We start from the raw sequence: 20,611 nt of genomic DNA on the forward strand, positions 1-20,611 counted from the left end.
TCTCTGTCTGGAGAGTCTTGTTGCAACAGATGCTTATTTCTCTTAAGAGAAATAAGTATTGTTCAAATAAACAAAACCAAGAAGCTCAAATTAAAGAAAGATAAATACGTTGCAGGCTGGGCACTATCATTTTGGTAAGATCACTGTGCTGTATGTGTGCAGTGTTGATGAGGCACTCTGATAAAAAAAGCAAGGTAAAATGAGAAAGCAGTTTTCTCATATGCAAATGTCAGTGCTTCTCAAAAACAGGTGGCAATTCCCCAGTAACCTCAGACTGTTCTGTTAACTTTGAACATTATCCAGGAGAGCCACAAGGGAGGCAGATTGTAACTGCTTATCAGTGACAGATAGACATCACATGTAAGAAACAAAGCAATAATGTAGAATGAAGTGTAAGTCAGGAGTTAAACAGGAGAAAAAAAAGGTAACCTTTTTCAACATATAAAACCTTACTGTGAGTGTGATTTTTTTTTTTTTTTTTTTTTGCTCAATGAAATTGAGCTTATTAGTTTAAGGCACCATGTCTTCTTTTCTTCATATAGAGTGGGGCATAAAGAGGCCTGGCTCTGATGTATGGCCTTTAGCTGTTGCCCTAACATATGGGAAATGAGAATGAGAGAAGTGGAGAATGCACGAAAAGGCAGAGGCTGTTGCAGAGACATTTTCAGAATCGCTATAATTCTGTCAGTAATCACCTGACCTGTAAAACAGAAAATCACTTGAAACGGGGAACCGGTGCATACAATATAGTCTCTACAATAGAGTTATATTGTGTTTTGCTAATAGACTCTACTTGCTGTCTGACCTGCCCAAAACCTGCCATTTAAATAACTACATTAAAGAATTTAGAAAGTGGGAAGCTGCCGGACCTTACCCTCTGCAATCGATTGCTCCAAAACAGTTAGAGGCGATAAATAAATCCTAGGAGTGCTGAAGAAAAATAATCTTGGTTCCCAGACAAATAGAAAACTTACGACCACAGTATATTAGAGGCTCATTGTTAGAGTATATGGTTATTTGAGGTTAACAGAGGAATTTTCATTTGTATTTGAAATGCTAATTATTATTAGGTACTGAAGTCATGTTTTCTAATAAAATTTAAGCGATGGAGGCCACTTTAACATTGTAATGGCTAATTGAAACTAATGCTTTCTTTTAAATGCTCTGACAACACCACCACCACCAAAAATGTAAACCATTTCCCCTCACTGGGAAAAATGAAAATTAAAAGTTTGGCATGTTTGCCAAGAAGATACGAGATGCTGCTAAGAAATGAGAACTCTTCAGGATCACAAATAAGGTGTGACTAGTCTCAAAGCACTTTAGATTTGGACTCGTCCAGCTCTCAGCGGAGCAAACTGGTAGTTTGCTTTAGAAATTGATTATTCCTATGACTAGAGGCTTCCTTCTAATTTCTAGGCTAAAAATAAGGACAGATTCATTTACACTTGTGCCAGCATTATCCTTTAGTTAAACATAATTATTTTCTTCATAGTTTACACCTTTAGTGCTGCTTGTAGAGAGAAATTGTGTCCTTTGTCATCATAACAGAGTGTGTAAGTTTTTAGAGTGAGTAACGTTTGTTTTGTTGGAGTCCAGTTATGGAACATCTGGGAGAAATGCATCCCTTTCATTAGAGAGACTATGAATGGCTCTTCCATAAATGCTTTGGTAGATGGAAGTGAAGCCTGGATAACCAGGTAAATGCCAGTTACAGCAAGCACTTACCCTGTTCAATTCAACTCTGTCAGGTAGGCCACATGCACTTAACATCTGCCCTGTTTCTGTGATACTTTACAGCATTAGAGAAACATGGGAACAGTGGGTGGTAGATGCCCCATCCCTGGAAACATTCGAGGTCAGGTTGGACAGGACTCTGGACAACCTGATCTGTTTGAAGACATCCCTGCTCGTTGCAGGCCAGAGTTGGGCTCAGTGAGCTTTAAAGGTCCCTTCCAATCCAAACTACTGTATGGACAGTTGTATCTTTGAGTGCAGTGTTCAATCGGATCATCCCCTCAGTGTAAAAATAATAATTTCTTTATAATGTCAAGGGAGAAGTCTGGTGGGTAGAGGTGAGGCAGTGTCTGCTCTGTTAGAGATATTAGTACAGCTTTGGATACTGCCACTGTGATACTCCTGGAAGCAAATTGGGAAGAAATCTAGATGATGCCTTAAGATGGGTATTTGCTGTGTATGAAAATGTACTTGGAAAGTCAGTCACTGGTAGACTAGAGGGACTTGTTAGGTGATCTTTTCCACAAGGCTCTCTTTAGGGTTTTCAGTATATCTTTTGGTTAGGTGCTTGTATTAGAAATTAGAAAGAAGCATGTTTGTGAAATGTACAGACCATACCAAGCTGGGAGTGGTACAGACACTATGAAGGGCAGGATCAGAATGCAAAATAATCTTGACAGGTTGTGAAACTGAACTGTGAAATTGGCTGTGATTCAAACAGCAAAGGCAAAATACTAGCAAAGACAGTAATATACAAAAAAAAAAATGGAAAACAACAACAAGGCACTGTTCTGTAGAAAGGAATTAGGCTAAGGGTAAGCAAACTACACATGAGTAAACAAATCAGACTTCTAAAATATTATGGCATTAAAGCAAACTTCATATTCACGTGTGGAACATCAAGTAATTCTTCCATTCTCAGTTGGAGTGCTGTGACCTCTTGACTGGGCACTCAGGAAGGATGTGAAATAATGGGTGAGAGTGCAGAGAACAGCAAGAAGACCAGAGAATTCAGCAAGAATTATATATGAGAAAAGAGTGAACACTGAGTTGTTTGAAAATTGATCCCCATACTAGAACAAATACAGGAGAAAGTACAATAAAAATTTTCAAGTGTGTAAAAGGCTGTTAAAAAAGAGGACTTCTGCTAATCTCCCTGGCCGTTAGAGACAGGACAAAAAGTCGAAGTAAAAAGTGTAGCAAGATAGACTTTAGAGTGTATTTTTTAATACTAAGGCTAATTAAGAGTTCTGAGAGAAGTGTTGTAGGGAGGCTGTGTAATATTGGAGGGCCTTAAGGAGACTTCAACGCACTTGTCACAACCATTTTTGGTAGTATTGTCCTGTTCTTGAGCAAACAGGTCATCTCTAGAGGGCCCCTTGAATCTCCCCATCTAAGGGCTGCCGGGTTGCCACGGCTTTGTGCTCTTTAACTAGTTTAGTTTTATTCCTTTTAATAGATTTATTTTACCTAGAACTAACCAAGTTAGTTACTAATTGAGGGTTAACTGAGTATGGGTCCTATGCTAGCTACCAGGCCACTGTATTCCAGTCTTCTTGCCTCATTGGCATCTTCTGCCCCTCACTTCCAGTAGAGTAACACCCAGTCTCACTGGAAGTTATTCTGACCTTTCCTCATTTTCAGCTAATCCCATGAACTATGGACTCAGTTACAACAAAAGAGGCAAGTGAGGAGGTGAGGCACCTCTGCTCCACCACCCACAGCTGAGAAACACTGCCTGTAGTTTGACCCAGGAAACTACAGGCCGGTCAGCCTCACCTCCATCCCTGGAAAAGTGATGGATCAACTCATCCTGAATGTTATCACTGGACATATGAAGGATAAGATGGTTATCAGGGGAAGTCAACATGGCTTCACCAAGGGGAAACCCTGTTTGACCAACCTGATATCCTTCTATGAGTGCATAACCAGCTGGCTAGATGAGGGGAGAGCAGCGGATGTTATCTACCTTGACTTCAGCAAGGCTTTTGACACTGTCTCCCACAACATCCTGCTCAGAAAACTCAGACAGTGTGGCTTGGATGAGTGGACAGTGAGGTGGATCGAGAGCTGGCTGAATGACAGAGCCCAGAGAGTGGTGATCAATAGAACAGAATTGAGTTGGAGGCCTGTGGCCAGGGGAGTTCCACAGGGATCGGTTCTGGGCTCAGTCTTGTTCAACATCTTCATTAACAACCTGGATGAGGGGACAGAGTGTACCCTCAGCAAGTTGGCTGATGACACCAAACTGGGAGGACTGGCTGATTCCCCAGAAGGCTGTGCTGCCATTCAGCGGGATCTTGACCGGCTTGAGAGTTGGGCAGAGAGGAACCTCATGAGGTTGAACAAGAACAAGTGCAGAGTCCTGCATCTGGGAAGGAACAACCCCATGCACCAGTACAGGCTGGGGGTCAAACTGCTGAAGAGCAGCTCTGCAGAGAGAGACCTGGGAGTCCTGATTGATAATAAACTAAATATGAGCCAGCAATGTGCCCTCATGGCCAAGAAGGCCAATGGCATCCTGGGATGCATCAAGAAGAGTGTGGCCAGCAGGTTGAGGGAGGTTCTTCTCCCCCTCTACTCTGCCCTGGTGAGGCCTCATCTGGAGTCCTGTGTCCAGTTCTGGGCTCCTCAGCTCAAGAGGAACAGGGAAGTGCTGGAGAGAGTCCAGTGCAGGGACACCAAGATAATCAAGGGTATAGAACATCTTTCATATGAGGAAAGGCTGTGGGAACTGGGGCTGTTTAGTCTGGAGAAGAGAAGACTGAGGGGAGATCTTATTAACATTTATAAATATCTAAAGGGTGGGTGTCAGGAGGTTGGGACATCCCTCTTTTCTATAGTAGATAGTAACAGGACAAGGGGTAACAGGATGAAGCTGGAACACAAAAAGTTCCACTTAAACATAAGAAAAAGCTATTTCACCGTGAGTGGGACGGAACACTGGAATAGGCTGCCCAGAGGGGTTGTGGAGTCTCCTTCCTTGGAAGTCTTCAAGACCCACCTGGACATGTTCGTATGCGACCTGATCTAGGTGAACCTGCTTCTGCAGGGGGGTTGGACTAGATGATCTCTAAAGGTCCCTTTGAAACCATTCTATGATTCTATGAGATAAAAACATGTGTGCTTCTGGTGGTGTGGCTCTCTGGATAGCTTGTTTGACAACAGATGTTACCCAGTCAGCTTGGTGGCAAACAGTTAGATAATGGACTTTGATATGTTTTCATGTTCTTATGCTTTGTATAAGTTATAATTGGGTTGGATCTCTTTTCTTCTTATTGTGCTGACTTTCTTATGATTTTCCTGTCTAGATTGGAGACATAAAAACTGCAGAAAAATATTTTCAAGATGTTGAGAAAGTGACTCACATAGTGGATGGACTCCAGAGCCAAATTATGGTTTTAATGAACAGGTAGATAATTTAATAGCTAAATGAAACTTTACAATACAGTTTTGCGGAGTGTACATCGTGAGCATTAAACTACCCTTGAGACAATCCCATCCTTTTTCCGCTCTTTTATGTAACTACATCTGTCATAAGTAAGACTGAACAGCATATAGACCCAGGAGATCTGTGTGACTTGATACAGTCATATTATCCTGGATTAAAATTGTGATTTTTTTTTTTCCAATTGATTTTACAAAGCTTTTTCTCCTTTTTCCAGGCATTGCATATTTTCAGTCTGCTTTTTCAACGTACATTTGCATAAATAACTCTTAGGAGTTATTTTGGGCCCTTATCCTACAATCAGATGTGCTGGTAAAGTTACTGCCTGGTAGTTTCAAAGAATGCTGGAATACGTTGTAGTAAATCAAGCTGCGTGACGGGGGACTCCAGTCTGTAATGGTTATTAGCACATTGGTTTAATACGTTTAGAAAATACGAATCAAAAGTGCTCTCGAAATTACATAGCATGGCTAATTTCATGAAGATAAATAATTCCAGGAAGAGAGTATCTGCATTTAAATTACTGAAAACACGATGAAGACTGTTGCTTTGGTAGACAGAATATATAGCAGCCAAACGATCCAAGTTGTCATTCCATTTGTCTGTAAATCAGTGTCTCCTTGCTGGTTGTAATTACACCGTGAAGAGCAAATGTCAGAAACTCTCACATATATAACAGGAAAAATAAAAAATGGTGTCCATTCTTTTTTAAAATAGATTATCACCTTGGGTTTTTGAGGAGAACTCATTCATATGTCACTTACCTTCTAGAGCATTTCTCCACCTCGGTCAGAATAATTTTGCAGAAGCTCATCGATTTTTCACAGAAGTGTTAAGGATCGACCCATCAAATGCTGTGGTAAATCTCAAAATGGCTACATTTATAATGAACCCCTCAATTATTCTCGTAGTGCTTCATGCATGGATTTAATTAGGACCTAGAGTATGCTCAGAGCTTTATGGAAAAATTGGATGTGGCACGTGTGCCAAAGGGTTTTCGTGTGCGTGAGGGTGAGGTACAAAATGAGATGGGAAGTGAGGGAGCAGTCTGGGTGAAGGGCAGGAATACCCAGGCGTGCACGTAGAAATTCCAAGACATTATATTTTACGGGATCTTCACAAAAGCACCTTTGTTGTTTTCTTTTTTGCATTCACTGTTTTTAGCCTAGACATGCATGTCAGGAATAGAAATGGCAGCTGCCAAGGGATGTAAGATTAACTTGATTTCACACAACATTTTGAAGGGATATTGTAGTTTTAAACATGACACATTTAACACGTTGCCTATCAGAGCCTTGGGTTCCTGTCACAAGAGGAGATCAAAGAGCTGTATGTTTACTTCTGGGTTTTCTGCATTTCAGTGCATGGTCATGTAAGAGTGTTCCTAAGAACTGGGACAGCTTACCCCCAGTAGCCTGATGCAAGGCCATTGAAAGACTGAGGGCACTGAATTGAAACAGCGCATGAATCGCATCATTTTGCAGGCTGTGAAACTGCATATAAATCACACGAGATCAGGAGAGTTTCCTGAAAGGAGAGAAAAAGACTTTTTTTTTAAAAGGCTTAGTTCTTCCTTTATCTGCAGCTTTCAGAAAGTGTGAAAGTTGCTGCCGCTAAACACGTTATATGACTTTGCATTGTTAGAATCTTCCAGTAACTCATAAAACCTGTTTTGTGTGGAAAATGGAACCTGACTTGATCATTTATGATGTATTTAGATTGCCCTATCTGCTGAATTTATGTGGAGTCAGTTGTAGATGCTTTTGTGGTAATTTCTTCCTGTTGCTTATGTGGATCTTCTATATGAAAGCAAGAGAGAAAAACATTTCTGAAGATATAGTGGAGTCATTAAAAGAAACAACTATGAATATGACAGCATGCAGAGGCTCATGTAGCTCCTGAAATGTGTTGCAAATGACTTTCAAAATTAACTGACTAATGTCCTATACCATTTGTATTTTGGTTTAGACTCTGTCTTCCAGAGTTTCAACTCTTAGAAGTCAGCAGGTCCTACTGGCATAGATAAATCTTGAGAATAACAAGAAGAAAAGGACTGGATTGTGTGACTGATAATGTATTTTAGTTACTGCACACACACACAAAATAGTAATTCTTAGAGCACAGTAAATCTGTTTTAACTCTAGATGCTAGACTTCTCCCATCTTTTCCTTCTCTCTCATCACTTGTAAATACATATAGATATACACACACACACGGAGTTATTTATTTGTTTACAATATCTTTTTCTCTAGGCTAATAACAATGCTGCTGTTTGTCTGCTTTATCTGGGAAAACTGAAGGATTCCCTCCGGCAGCTGGAAGGAATGGTTCAGCAGGACCCTAAACACTACTTACATGAGAGTGTTCTCTTCAACTTGACAACTATGTATGAACTGGAGTCATCTCGCAGTATGCAGAAGAAGCAGGCACTTTTGGAGGCTGTAGCTATCAAAGAAGGCGATAGCTTCAATACCCAGTGTCTCAAGTTAGGATAGATCATTTCCAAATGTTTTGTTTTGGTTTTTTTTCCCAGCAAGGCTTTATTTTTTAAATTGTAAATATTCTTGCTTATGTGTAAATGTGAAATAAAATCTATTCAATTACGAATATTCAGTGGCATTACTACAGAACCTGATGTCTCTAGCAGTGCTGACCCACAGACAGCTTCCTCCCTGCAAATCCATTACTGTTTATTCTTTATTAGCGTGCTCTCTGTATATATATCTATATATACATGCTGCTAATTACTCACATTCTCTTTATGAGAAACATTGAATTTGCCCGTATATTGTCTCGATGACTGTTACCGTTTTTCAGTAACTAGTGAGCAAATCACACGAGCTAATTTCATCACCTAAGAGTTATTGACAAGATATCAGTCTGTGGATTATCGAAATGAAATTCTGAATGCACTTCTCTTCACTTGCTTTGACTCTATATCATTTTGCCCCCATCAAGAGTATTGACTATTACACCTTTGTACGCCCACTGCTCTCTAAAGAGGTTGCTTGGTAACCACTGTACAGAGTCCCAGCGTTGTTGGGGTTGGCAGGGACATGGCATCCAGCCTCCTGGTCAAGCAGGGCCAACTAAAGCATATTAGGGAGGCACACAGTCCCCTGCACTATGAGGGACTGAATTTGTTCTATTTTTACAGGATGTAGACATTTTACAGGTCATACTTGCACATTGGAACAATGGCTTGTGGTGTACCAATCGACTGGGTCAGATATTATGTCACACTGATAATCTATGCTTTCAAGAAGCTTAGAAGCTTGATTTGTCTTTTCCAGTTCCAAGGGAAAGCAGCGTGATCCACTGTCATCCTGCATGCTGAACCCACTTGCCTCCACCACTAAGGAGTGTAACCAGCTGGCTTCCCTTTGTCATTCAGCACTGCCTTACACTCACAGCACAAGGAAATGACAGCCTGTGTTCTGAGAGGCAGAGAATAAAAATTTATGATCCTAGTCAGAGTCAAACAACCCTTAAAACAGAAACACCCTGCAAACATAACACCCTGCAAACATAATCCCCTGTTCTCCCAAGTTTCTCTAAATTCTAATTCATATGTATTACTTCACAGGTCTCACTTCAGGATGTTCGCTGTGCTCTTATTAGTGGAAGCTTTTACTTGGCTAGAAGCACCAGTAGAGAAGACTTGGACTGGGTGACCTCTAAGCTCAGTGAGCCATTAAACAAGTGACATCCTGGTAGACTTGCAGCATAATTAAAATTTAAATGCAAAGCCATGTTATCGCTGCTGGATGTATGCAAATTGTTAACTGTTTATAAAAGCAAGAAAGAATGTCAGTGTCACTTCATGGTTTGGATTTAACGTACATACAAGTTAAGTGTTTGAATTTCCTGTCTTCAGCCAGTTACACATCTGAATGCTTTATACAGTGTTAAAGCACTAAAGCTAAGGACAAAATTTGTCCTCAAAACATTAATTACACCAGGCAATCCTGTTAAATTCAATGAATTCAGCTGAATTTAATGAGGGTTCCTGGTGTAAATGAGGGCAGAGCTCAGTTCTAAAACACAGCGTGTATGTGTCATCTGGCTAAGTGAGAAAAGCTGTGGAAAGTAGAGCCTGAATGAGCTGATTGTTGTATTCAAGTCTTAAAGCTTAATGTGCCTTAACAGGAGTTTTGCATTTAAATTTCCTCTTTTATTAAAAGGAAGCTGTACTTCAGACATCCAGGTAATTACATTATGCACAGAGACCCTGGTCCTCAAAAGGACTTGAGCGTCTGCCATTCTAGTGCCTGAGTGCGGTTCAGGTGACGGTGGCATCCCCTAACCAGATGCTCCTTTTACATTTTCCCAGTACCTTAGTTTTTGGACCGGACCCGTTAAATGTTCCCCAAAAGGCACCTGCAGATGTGGCAGAGACTCCATGCTGGACTTCAACCAGTGTCCAGGAAAGGGTGATCATTCCCCCTCTTACCCCATCTCTCAAGTCAGCTGGGTGAGCTCGATGACCTGCAGGGGAAACACCTGAGGCCACAAACAGCTTGGAGAGCTGACATCCTCCTGAGGCTTTCAGCACAAGGATGTGCTGGGAATTGCCACCCCCCGGCTTTGGTAAGGCTGCCAGGGCTTCTGTGCTGCAGTGGCCTAAGGAGTGGTAGACCTACAGTCCTTTGGTAAAGCCTTTGCTGCGGGTGTCTTGCAGATCAAATTGGAGAGGGGAATAACCTGTGTGCAGTCTGTATGCGTGGCTCAGTTATGTCTGTCCTGTTTGTGCATTTGATCAAGCCCATGCATCATAGCCATCCAAAAGAGGATGTCTGGTACTCCCATCTCCAGCCATATTTAGCTGTAGTGAGAAACATACATTCCCTCTCTACTTCAACTTGTGATAAAGAAATGTGTGAAAATAGGACTGAAGCATCAAATACAGATTTCAATTTAGAACACATAGGACCACAGCAGCCAGAGTCCACCTCGCTGAGGCTGCTCAAGTAGCGACCTAGGTTGTTGCTGTCCTCAGCCAAGGCCAGGGAAAACAAGGATGTAAGAATGAGGTGGATTTTATGCATTAGCTCATACCTATAATATGAGCTCAAAGGGAGGTGCCACGCACCCCTTCCACTCTGCTTTCTGCTCCATAAAAAATCGGGGGGAAATGTATTTTACCCATGAGGTACTTTACAGTGAAGGAACGTGCACAGTGTTCTATGCATCTGAACAGCAGCTCAGTGGTGCTGAATGCAAACAGGCTCCAGCACTGACTTTCAGGCACTGATAACGGAAAGCCACTTTCCTGTTTAGTTCTCCTTGTCAGATTGCGAGTTACAAATTGAGAGATCCTCATCTTTAAGAGGTGTGGGAGATGGTCACAATCCTGGTGCTAGAGAGGAACAGAAAAGTCCAGGTGTGGAGGAGAACCGAGGTGGTGCCTTATCTGAGCTGTTCTGAATCAGCACCCGATCCTGCCCTAGGTTTGGACAGTTATTTACCGGTGTTTATTATGTATGCAAATCATTAAAATGAATCCCCTTGAAAGCCAGCAACAGTGGCTTGTAATTCGCCTAGAAAGAAGGACAAATCAGGATGTTACCGGCGGGAGAGGGAGGGAGGAAGTAAGGAAGGAGTTAGTTCCTCTGGCTTTGAAAAATCATCAAAACTGAAAATACCAAAGCGCAGCGGGCAGCAGCAGCGGGGCTGAGCCCCAGCCCCAGCCCCAGCCCCGTGCTGACGGCTTCCCTCTTCCCTACCAGCAGCTCCCCAGCTTCAAGTTGCCTGAATCACTTAAGCCTGAGGGTGGATCCAAATCAAATCCTGCAGGCTCAAGTGCCTGTGGTCATGGGGAAAGCTGGAGCCCGGAGCTCGGCTTGGCTGCCCGGGTCGTGTGGGCGAGCAGAGGCTCTCAGGGAGCGCGCCTAGCCCAAATGCAGCTCCCTGGCAGGCAAAACAGTTGGTGATCGATACCCTGAGAAGCAGCACTTGAAATGGAGGGGCACTTTTCACAATCAGCGCAGGTATTCCTGAGAGAACTGCAGCACTGAAACAGACTCACAGCCCTTTAACTGCTGAACCTTTCCCCCAGCACTGCTTCTTTGTCTTATCAGGGTATTTATACAGCTAACAAAAAAGGAGCTAGTGACTCAGTCGCATAACAAACAGGTTTTCCAAGCCACAGGTATAGCAGAGCACATTTCTGCAAACACAGAGTTTGGGGAATGAAGCCATAAAGTCACAATGAGTGCAGCAAATCAGACAAAATCTGAACCTTTGCAACAGGAATATTTAAATTGTAACACTAATTCATCCCCCAATGTGCTGATATGTTTATCTGGAAATGGAAGAGAAAGGAAGGAATGGAAGGAAAAGGAAGACAATGGGCAGTGACCCTGTGTGGGGGAGAGGGGAGGGATCCTGGGGATTTCTATCATTTCCACAGGGAAGATCCCCAAATAGACGATGTAATTTTCAGCCATAGCACAGGTCAGGTGCACAGTCTCTGCCTGGCCAATAACTAAATCCATTATTTGGCTACTAGGGATATTGTTCAAAGCAGCCGCTGCCTCAGTCTATATGTGCATTGGTGTCTACCAGCTGATACTAAATGATTGCCTTTGTCAGGAAACCATCCCTTCTCATCAGTTCCCAGTTCAGGCTAAATCCTGGGAGTCAGAAAACCTGCAGGAGAGTGGCTCTTCTGCAAGGGCAACCCTGTGCTCTGAGTGTGTGAAGATGTTATACTTGTCAAGCTCAGCAAGCAGCACAGCCCCAGCTCTGGGCAGCCCACTGTAGGCACCCCAGAGTGCCCGGTGGGGATGTACTAACTGGCTGTGAAATGTCTTGGCATGAAGATACCCAGTCAAAGATACTTGCCCCAGGACACATAAGGAGGGAGGGCAGCATGACAGATGTTGCAGCCCACCTAATTTATTCAAAAGCCCACTGACCATCTTGCCCTAGGTCCTCCCTCCCAAAAAACAAAGCCACTGCTCTCTTAAGCTGGTCAGGAGAAACTGAGGGAAATGCCCTTTTGGAAAGGTCTGGATTAAAGTGGAAAATAATACATAGGTACCAAAAAAGCTATCAGTACCATTCCTCCTGCCTTTTTCTTTAAAAACAAAAAAATCCCTTCAGTCCTGGAGGAGTTGAAATATTCCCCTTGCCTGAGTTTATGCTGCCAACGGGATGTTGCTGGAACCACTTACATAAATTTTTGTACTACCTCCCTGCACTGAGATTTTCCACTAGCTGCAGTAAAACAGGCTCATGGTTTTGGACCAAAAATCGATTTCACTTTGCACTTTTCGATACGTGGTATTTGGAAAGAAAAAAAGGAAACAAACACCTCCCTCAAAAAAATCGCCATGAAAATAAATTGCATTTTTCATCTGAAGGAGGAGCATGTTCTCCCTCTCTCCTTCCTCTCCACTCTCTGGAGTGCTTTCTATTAACATTAACATTTTTTTTCCTTCCCAGCTGTTTCCTCCCAGTGTAATCTCCCATGTAATCTCCTCACAGGTGTGGAATCTTTATACCAGCCCCAAATTGCTTTTTTCCTGGCTGACAAGAAACACTTGCAGAGTGCAAAGCTTTCACCCTTTCAAAGACACCTCAAGCACTAAAGGGCACAGACTCAGAAGTGTTGACAGTAAGACCCCCGCAGCCCCTGCACCTCTCAGTGGCAGAATGCATTGTGCTGTGAAAATGATGAACGATCTTCAGCGGGGTGATCGTGTGTTATTCTTGACAGCCAGGAGATGGGAGCTGTGCCGGGTGTATATATTCCTCCAGAGAGGCAACAAAACAAGGTGGTTCAGTCCTGCTTCCCAGGTCACATCCTACATCAGCGAGCTGTTGAAAGCAATTGCTGCAGGCAGCTGCTTTACTGTCCATCCCTCATCATTGCCTCCACACTGTAAATCGATCCCCAGGAGAGTGCATCACCTGCTCTCACTTCCCAGCCGCTCCCCCAGCCCCTTATGGGACTGCTCTGCTGTAAAAAGGGGGTACTCCATTTCTCCAATGCAACAGCCCCTAGGCTGAACCAACAGTCTCATGTTGACTTCTGTTTAAAAAAATAGAGAAAAGGGAAAGCAGGAGGAGGACAAATTAGACTGGATAGCAGGGAGTAATCCCAGCACCAGGAGAAGGCATTTTACTTCACATTCAGAAACACAATTTTCTGTGGCATGTAACCGAAAGGAAGAAAACTTGCTGCCGGCAGCAACTGTCATTTATTCCTGCAGCCACCCCTTGGAAAGTGCCCTGAGTTTACTCTGGGAGGAGGATGTGTGCTGCTCAGCATGCTGCTGTTCAGCGGACACCCAATTGCTCCTTGCAGAGAAGTAGTGCACAGCCTCAAGCTGCTGAGGCCCACTCATGCAGCCCTGCCCCACCTCTGCCTGACAGCTACACTCCAGTTTTGGAAGTGACAGGCTTATGGACTTCCACCCGGGCTTAGGGATCGCTGCACAAGCTGAGGAGTGCACTTGGTGGGCTGGAATTTTGCAAGCATGGGTCGTGCCTGTACTCCCACAAATCAAGCTCCCACTGGCGGAATGAAGGGCTATCTCTGTCCCTGTAGCCCATTCACCTTGCAACCCATGACCCTAAGGCAGGACACATGTGCCCTTTGTATCCCGTTTTAAGATAAAAGCTTATACAGTTTCATTTCAGAATTATGACTTCCTTTTCAGAACTGTTTCAAGACACAAACCACCTAGAAATGGTTAAAAAGAATGCTGCTATCACAGGAAGAAAACACTATTGCCTGCTGAAGAAGGGCTGGGTGCACACCTAAAGGGAAGAACAGTGGGAAAGTTCAATTGCATACCCTGTGCTACCTTAGGAAAAACCACGTACAGCCATTTCAGCTTCCTTCTAGAGCCATGTTTACTTGGCAGGAGGTTGCATTGTGTCTGTGTGAAATCAGCAGAGGGGCTGCAGCCAACGCAGAGCCCATGCTCTCAGCATCTACCATGAGGGGCAGCAAGCTGTAGGTCTGCCCATCTGACGGTATTTGTCCCTGTAAGGAGCAAATTCAGCCCAAAAAGCTGCAGTGCCCATTGCTGAGGAGCCACATACCCCCTCATGACCGTGAGGCCAAAAATGGGATGGGTGTGCCCAAGCCCACCCTTCCCCATCTCACAGCCAAAGAAACTGAGGCACAGGCTTCAGGATTTGTCCTTCGTTGCAGCACAAGCAGCAGCAGCACGAGGAGTAAAAGCTGATTAACAATCAACAGGAACACTGGTATTCAATGTGTCCTTAATGTCAGCAAAGAAGAAAAACCACACCCGTCCCCCCATACTCAAGTCAAAGTAATTTTATTAATAACACAGAAGAGCAAATTGCTACATTTTACCGGGAGAAAACGACAGCTTCATGTAGCAGGGCAGCACTTGGGAGGCTGCATACTAAAATGCCGATTATGCAAATTCATTTCATGAACATTTTTAGACAAGAATGAAGCAGGGTTTATTTTCTTTAATTAAAACCAGAATCCTACGTAGTTCATTAGCATGGATTCAGAGCAGAAAGAATATTAATGTAAACCCACCTCTCCCAATTCTACCTGCCAGAAATATCAAGGGAAAAAAAAAAAAAGGTTAGAAAATGAATTCCTGAGCAACTGTAAATGCAAGGAGCTAATGTCACTGCAAGGCTGCTGGCATCTTTGAAAGGTCAGAGATCAGGAAAAGCTTTTTGACTGCAAAAAGGCCGCTTTCAAAAAGGTGAGAAAGAAGACCTGGGGACCTACAGGCTGCTCAGCCTCACTTTAGTCCCCAGGAAAATGAGAGAAAGACACTACAGAGGCCATTCCAGGCACATTAAACAGCAGAGAAAGGCAGGAACCAGCCCAAGCCAATTTACCACAGGGACATTCTGCCTGACAGACTGCCCTGAGAGCCACCTGAGACACCGGCTGGCTCGTGGGGCAGGGGAAGGAGCACACATCCCCCACCTTGGCCACAGCAGAGCCTCCAACAGGGCTTCCAACAGCGTGTCCCACAGCGGCCGTGCAGCCAGACTGAGGACATGGACCTCATGGTGGGTAAAATACTTCTGGATCATCAGGCTCAAAACAGTCAGTGGCTCAAATCTGGCTGTCAGGTAGTTACAAATGACACTCCTTGGCAGTCGAAATGAGGGCAAATATGTGTTGAACATTAACAGAGAGCCCAGCAAAGGACACTGGTTTGCGTAGCCTGGAGAAGAGAAGGCTGAGAGGACACTTAACTACAGTTTCCCACCAGAGAAGAGACTGGATAGGACAGAGACAGACTCTTCTCGACAAAAGGGCAAGAGACAAAAATTGCACTTTGGGGCCAGGGTGCAGGCCATGAAGAAGAAATGCTTGCCCATGACAACAGCTAAGTGTTGGAACAGGCTATGGAACCTCCACCACCCAAGCTTTCCAGACCTCAAGGTCTTGAGCAGCTTGGTCTAGCTTTAAGGTTGTTCTGGTACTTCACAGGGGGTTGCACTAGATTACCTCCAAAAGACACTTTGACATATTTTTTTGCATATTTTTTTGATTCTGTGATTCTGATTGTATATGTGAACAGAAGAAGTCTAATCAGTGAAAAGCCACTAGTCACAATTACTCTGTCAGGGCTTCAGGGTATTCCACCCCTCGGGTCTCAAACACCATCACTGCACTTCTGCAGCCAAAAACTTCATATATTGTTTCCGAGCAGGGAAATCATCAGCTGGCCTGTTGTATGCTGTCCAGACGGGCTCTCCAACAAACAGCCTCATTGCCTTCACGTAATTCTGCCAAAGAACATGAAGTGACAAGTCATTTTAGAGGTCCTTTCCACAGGATCTTCACTCTGAAGTTAATATTTCCTTTACACTTTGGCTGAAATTTTTTGAACTGTTTCAAGAGACTGAAAGTTTCACATGCTCCAGAAAATTACACCACTACACTGTGCTCCTGCTCCCAGATGCTACAGTGGGAGGCTCTGCACCTCTGCAATGACAGACTGTGTCACAACCAGTGCCTCCAAGTCGGGCAGAGACAGTACTTCACCTTTTTGAAAGAAACAAACAAAAAAAACCCCTCCTGCCTTAGCACAGAATCTTAAGGGTTGGAAGGGACTTCAAAAGATCATCTAGTCCAACCCTCCTGCCAGAGCAGGACCACCTAGAGTAGGTCACACAGGAACTCATCCAGGTGGGTTTTGACTGTCCTCAGAGAAGGAGACTCAACGACCCATCTGGGCAGCCTGTTCCAGTGCATCATCACTCTCACCGTGAAGAAAATCTTCCTTGTATTTCTTTGGAACCTCCTATGCTCCAGCTTGTACCCACTGCCCCTTGTCCTATCCACAACACTGAGCAACATAGCATCTAAATCCTACTTGCTCAGATAAACAACAGCAATCAGAATACCCAAGACAGCTACACAACATTCTTTAGGAATACTAGAAGCTTCAAACTGAGAGCCATAAAAGCTGCATGGGGAGTACATAAACTAGCCAGAAACTAAAAATCTCCAGATTCCAACAGGAAAAGTGATGTCCCCTGCCACCAGCTAACCAAAGCTATGCTCCCGCTCCCTCCCCTAAAATACAGACATGAAAAGTCAGGTTTTTCACCAAAGCAGCATCTCCCTTTTTTGCATCTATGGTAAGTAACAGCTACCTGGACAGCTGATTCACAATTATACCACTCTCAAGACTGCACCAGAGGTGGGATTTTGCCACATGGGAGCCAGCACACATTTCCCCCTTGCCCAGAGGTAACGCTGAGGTTACAAGCATTTATAAACAAGCTGACAAGGACAGACACGCAATCAGGGCTACATGTGCCAAAAATACCCTCTGAAAGCAGGTCACCTCCTGTGAAGGCAGCATCCAGCCTAGCACACGCTGGCTGCAAGCAGTGGCTCTGCACCCTCAGATCCTCCTTCTCCCTGAAGGTGAATTTTGCACTCATGACAACATGCCACTACCGGACACAGACATGCTCTGCCTGTCCCTACAAAGACACCCATCAAGGCAGCACAGAAGGGCCCATCTACAACACCTCCCCCTCCCGTGAGAGCAGGAGCAAAGGTAGGAGGGTGAGCCGCGGGGCTCAGCTCTCACACCGCTGTCACACGGGACGTGCTACGGCTGTCACATGGCAATGACTTGCAGTTACAGCTGACGAAGGGAGGCTGGATTTGTGACCTGGAGATGAAAGGTTCAGACACTGTGAATTATTTAGTATTTTTCATCCTCCTGCTTCATATTTAATACGTTTCTGCTAATGAGCTGCAAGTCTCGGGGCATGTAGTTACTAATGTGATATATACTCACACAGATTTGTCATCAAAATGTACAGTAATCTGTAACAACATACGTTCTCATCCAGGGTAAATCGGTGATATATGCCAGCAGGGAGGGTTATCATGTCGCCTTTCTCCATGGAAATCCGGATCCATTTGTCATCCTTGTCTCGAACATCGAAATAGCCAGATCCATCTAAGATGTAGCGAATTTCATCGTCTAGGTGCAAATGTTCTTCATAAAATGTTTTTATCTAGGAAGAGCAAGTACCTCTTAAAACCACTGAACACAGAAAAAGAAATCTGGTAGAAACACGTGGCAAAGCAGACAAAGGCTTTCAAAGGGTAACTGCGCAGTGATTTAGCTAACACATGAGAACAACACGGCTAAAATGGCCAATGCAGGCAGACAGACCCTGTCTCAGCTCGCTTCTAGGCAGGCTGCTACACTTCCTTGGAAATACAGGAATTCCTCTGACGAGACACAGCAGCTACAAGTTGCACATAACCCATCTCTGAATAACAGTGATGCCGACACCCATTTGAGAGAAGAGGGCAAAGCTTCCGACTGCAGGATGTGGTCCCCGTGGTTGTTAATTTTATGCCTTTTTTTTCCCTGACATGGAAAAATAAAACAGAGCTACAAATTAGCTCTTTTACACTGGTGTAGTGCTGAATAAGCCCCATGGGCTACTACAACTACGTATGTGAAAATGCAGCTGTTGCCAAGTATGGCCCATCTGACGTAAAGAGCATGTCAGGCCTGTGCCTCCACACAGTGAGCCCCAGCTCTGGGCTCTCTCCTCCCTGGCAGCAGTGGCAACGGTCTCATTTTTTCCAGAATGGTGAACACTCTGAGCATTTCACAGCACAGAACAAAATACGCTTTAAAGGCTCAAGGAAGGGAGACGTGAGTGGGTTAATGCTCAGTGAGCAGTGCAATGTCAGGTGCCATCACTTACTTGGGTCTGGATGCTGCTCAGCAACATCAGAGTATGTGGCCCTGAGCCAACGTGGCAAGATAAGCAAAAGTCCATACGCATGTCCATAGCAGCCTGTCTCTGTGAAACGTAGAGCCCACCCAGGCAACTTGAGTTACTGCCTAATTCACCTTCCCATCGATTCAAACCCAGTATAACACAATGGGCTTGAAACAAACTGCTAAATGTAAATGTAATGAAAGTGTGGAAATGCCACTGGGTTGCTGTCCTCAGGTCAGAGCAGCACACCAGCACCCAGAGGCTGGAGGAGAAAGCTGCTCTGAAGAGGCTCATCTGAGCACCTGGAGCCATATGCATTCAGCTGTTATGAAACAGCCAAGGTAGCAGCTTCCCCAGGTAAAAAAAAAAAACATTCAAATATTCTTGTACAGGGACTGTATCTCTCTGACTGCATGAGGTTAACATTCACTTTGAAAAGATATATTTTGCAAGCAGCCATCAGGATGTTTCAGCCTTCAAAGCCCATGCCCAGCTGTCAACCACCTGCCTTCATCCCAGGGATGCTCTCTGAGGACACATCAGCACTGGTGGCGCATTGCTGGGAGGAATCTTAGTTCTGAAGTGACACAGAGACAGAAACTATCCTTAAAACCTGTGAAGGCAATCTACATAAGCAAAAGGCCTCTGCTAGTTAAAAAATAATATCAAGCCTGCTTTGTTAATGTTAAGGGCTTCGGTACCAGATGCATTTCTCACCCAGAAACACCCTCTCCGGCTGCAGGGCAGGTGTCAGGAAGGCATCCTGCACATCGGCGGCAGACTGCAGGTGCAAACCCTCACCTTCACCAGAAAAGCAAAGGCTTTTCTAAGTATGCATACAAACGTGCAAATACCTTTTCCTCATAATTTGGAAGCTTGTCTTTATGTATAGTTATTATGTCCATCCAAGAATAATTTTCTGCTCTCCGAATCTCTTTCAGACACCGGTCGGTCTCATAGTTATCAGCATCCAACTAAAGAGTAGGCAGGGAAAGAATAACAAAACGTATTCAGACACGATTGCTGAGGAGGGCAACTCAGGGCACCCCCGCGGACAACCCCGCGCTGCCAGGAGCACGGGGGCAGGGACAGGCAGCGCCAGGGCTGCTATGGCACCCGCCCCAGGCGCGCCGCCTTCCAGTGGCTCGCCCGCAGGCGCTGGGTCCCTCCCGCTGCCCCCTGCCCCGGCCTCCACAGCTCCACGGCGGCTGTCGGGGCGGGCCTGAGGCGCCGCCGCCTGGCCCGGCCCAGCCCGGCCGCAGGCGAGCGCTGGGGCTGCGGCAGCTGCCCTCCTCCCCGCCCCACACACGCGTACTTTGCGGTAGATGACGCCGAGGCGCCGCAGCTGCTCCAGGCTGACGGCGCAGTTGGGCCGCAGGCGGTGCGGCGCCCGCTGGTCCTCCGCGGACTCGTCCATGTACCAGGCCTCCACCATCTCGCCGCCGCGCCTCGCCCCGCTGCGCCGGGCAGGGCCGCGCCGGGCCAGAGGGGCCGGGGCGGGCCTGGGCTGGGCGCGGGCTCAGGCCCGGCCCCGCAGAGCCAGCCTATAGGGAACGGCCCAACAGCGCGGAACAAGGCGCGCGGGGGAGCGAACGCAGCTTCGTTTTCAGCGTAGAGCCGTGGGCTCGTCGGCAGAGCCAGCCACGGCCTCACTCCCAGTCACGCTCTGGCAGAAGCTAGTGCTCAGTCCCAGGCTGCAGGACCCGCCTTGCTGCCCCTCATGATGGAGAAATAAAAAAAATAAATGTGAAAAAAACCAAAAGGAGTAGCAAGACATGCTGACTCCAAAGTGGTGTCATCTCCATGCACGGAGATGCTCACCTCCTCAGCAAGCTGCCCTGGGTGACCTGCTGGAGCAGACACGTTGAAACTCCCGCTGTCCCCTCCAGCCTCCACAGTTCTGGGCTTCTATGCAGTTCTGGGATTCTGTGCAGTAAATAAGCCAACAGCCAGCTAACCATGATGGAGAAAAACAGAGAAACAACCCCTCCTTCACTGTTTTTCCTCCCCAAAAGAGTGGTAGGTAGAAAAGGTATATTCCTAAGTGTCTTAACTGCTTTTTCTTAGATTCTTAGAAATGTTACTTGCTCCCTTTACTGCCTAACATTCACTGTATAAGCACGAGTGGTTATGGGTTCTGAATAAGATTTAAATCCAAGCCAGGTCAGTACAGGTAAGCTGATCTACTGCAGGTGT

The 20,611-nt window shown here is 45.2% G+C and overlaps 2 protein-coding genes across 3 annotated transcripts in view; one reads left to right on the plus strand and one right to left on the minus strand.

Moving 5' to 3' along the window:
* The window catches only part of TRAPPC12 (trafficking protein particle complex subunit 12), a 55,976-nt gene extending 48,178 nt beyond the window's left edge, over positions 1 to 7,798 (plus strand). The window contains exons 10-12 of one of the 2 annotated variants that reach the window (XM_061989766.1): positions 5,049 to 5,149; positions 5,957 to 6,044; positions 7,438 to 7,798. In XM_061989766.1, the coding sequence (XP_061845750.1) occupies positions 5,049 to 5,149; positions 5,957 to 6,044; positions 7,438 to 7,680 (432 nt within the window). In that variant the 3' untranslated portion in view covers positions 7,681 to 7,798. The remainder of the gene's footprint in view (positions 1 to 5,048; positions 5,150 to 5,956; positions 6,045 to 7,437) is intronic. The other variant, XM_061989767.1, reaches the window with a different exon arrangement.
* A 6,670-nt stretch (positions 7,799 to 14,468) lies between these two features.
* ADI1 (acireductone dioxygenase 1) lies at positions 14,469 to 19,917 on the minus strand. The gene is made up of 4 exons (XM_061989855.1): positions 19,731 to 19,917; positions 19,270 to 19,389; positions 17,510 to 17,689; positions 14,469 to 15,934 (listed from the first exon to the last, which is right to left on the minus strand). The coding sequence occupies exons 1-4, from the start codon at positions 19,848 to 19,850 to the stop codon at positions 15,812 to 15,814; spliced, it is 543 nt and encodes a 180-aa protein (XP_061845839.1). The 5' UTR covers positions 19,851 to 19,917; the 3' UTR covers positions 14,469 to 15,811.
* Between the last annotated feature and the right edge of the window lie 694 nt (positions 19,918 to 20,611).

Source organism: Colius striatus, chromosome 2, assembly GCF_028858725.1.
Source record: "Colius striatus isolate bColStr4 chromosome 2, bColStr4.1.hap1, whole genome shotgun sequence".
NCBI classification, from domain to species: Eukaryota; Metazoa; Chordata; class Aves; order Coliiformes; family Coliidae; genus Colius; species Colius striatus.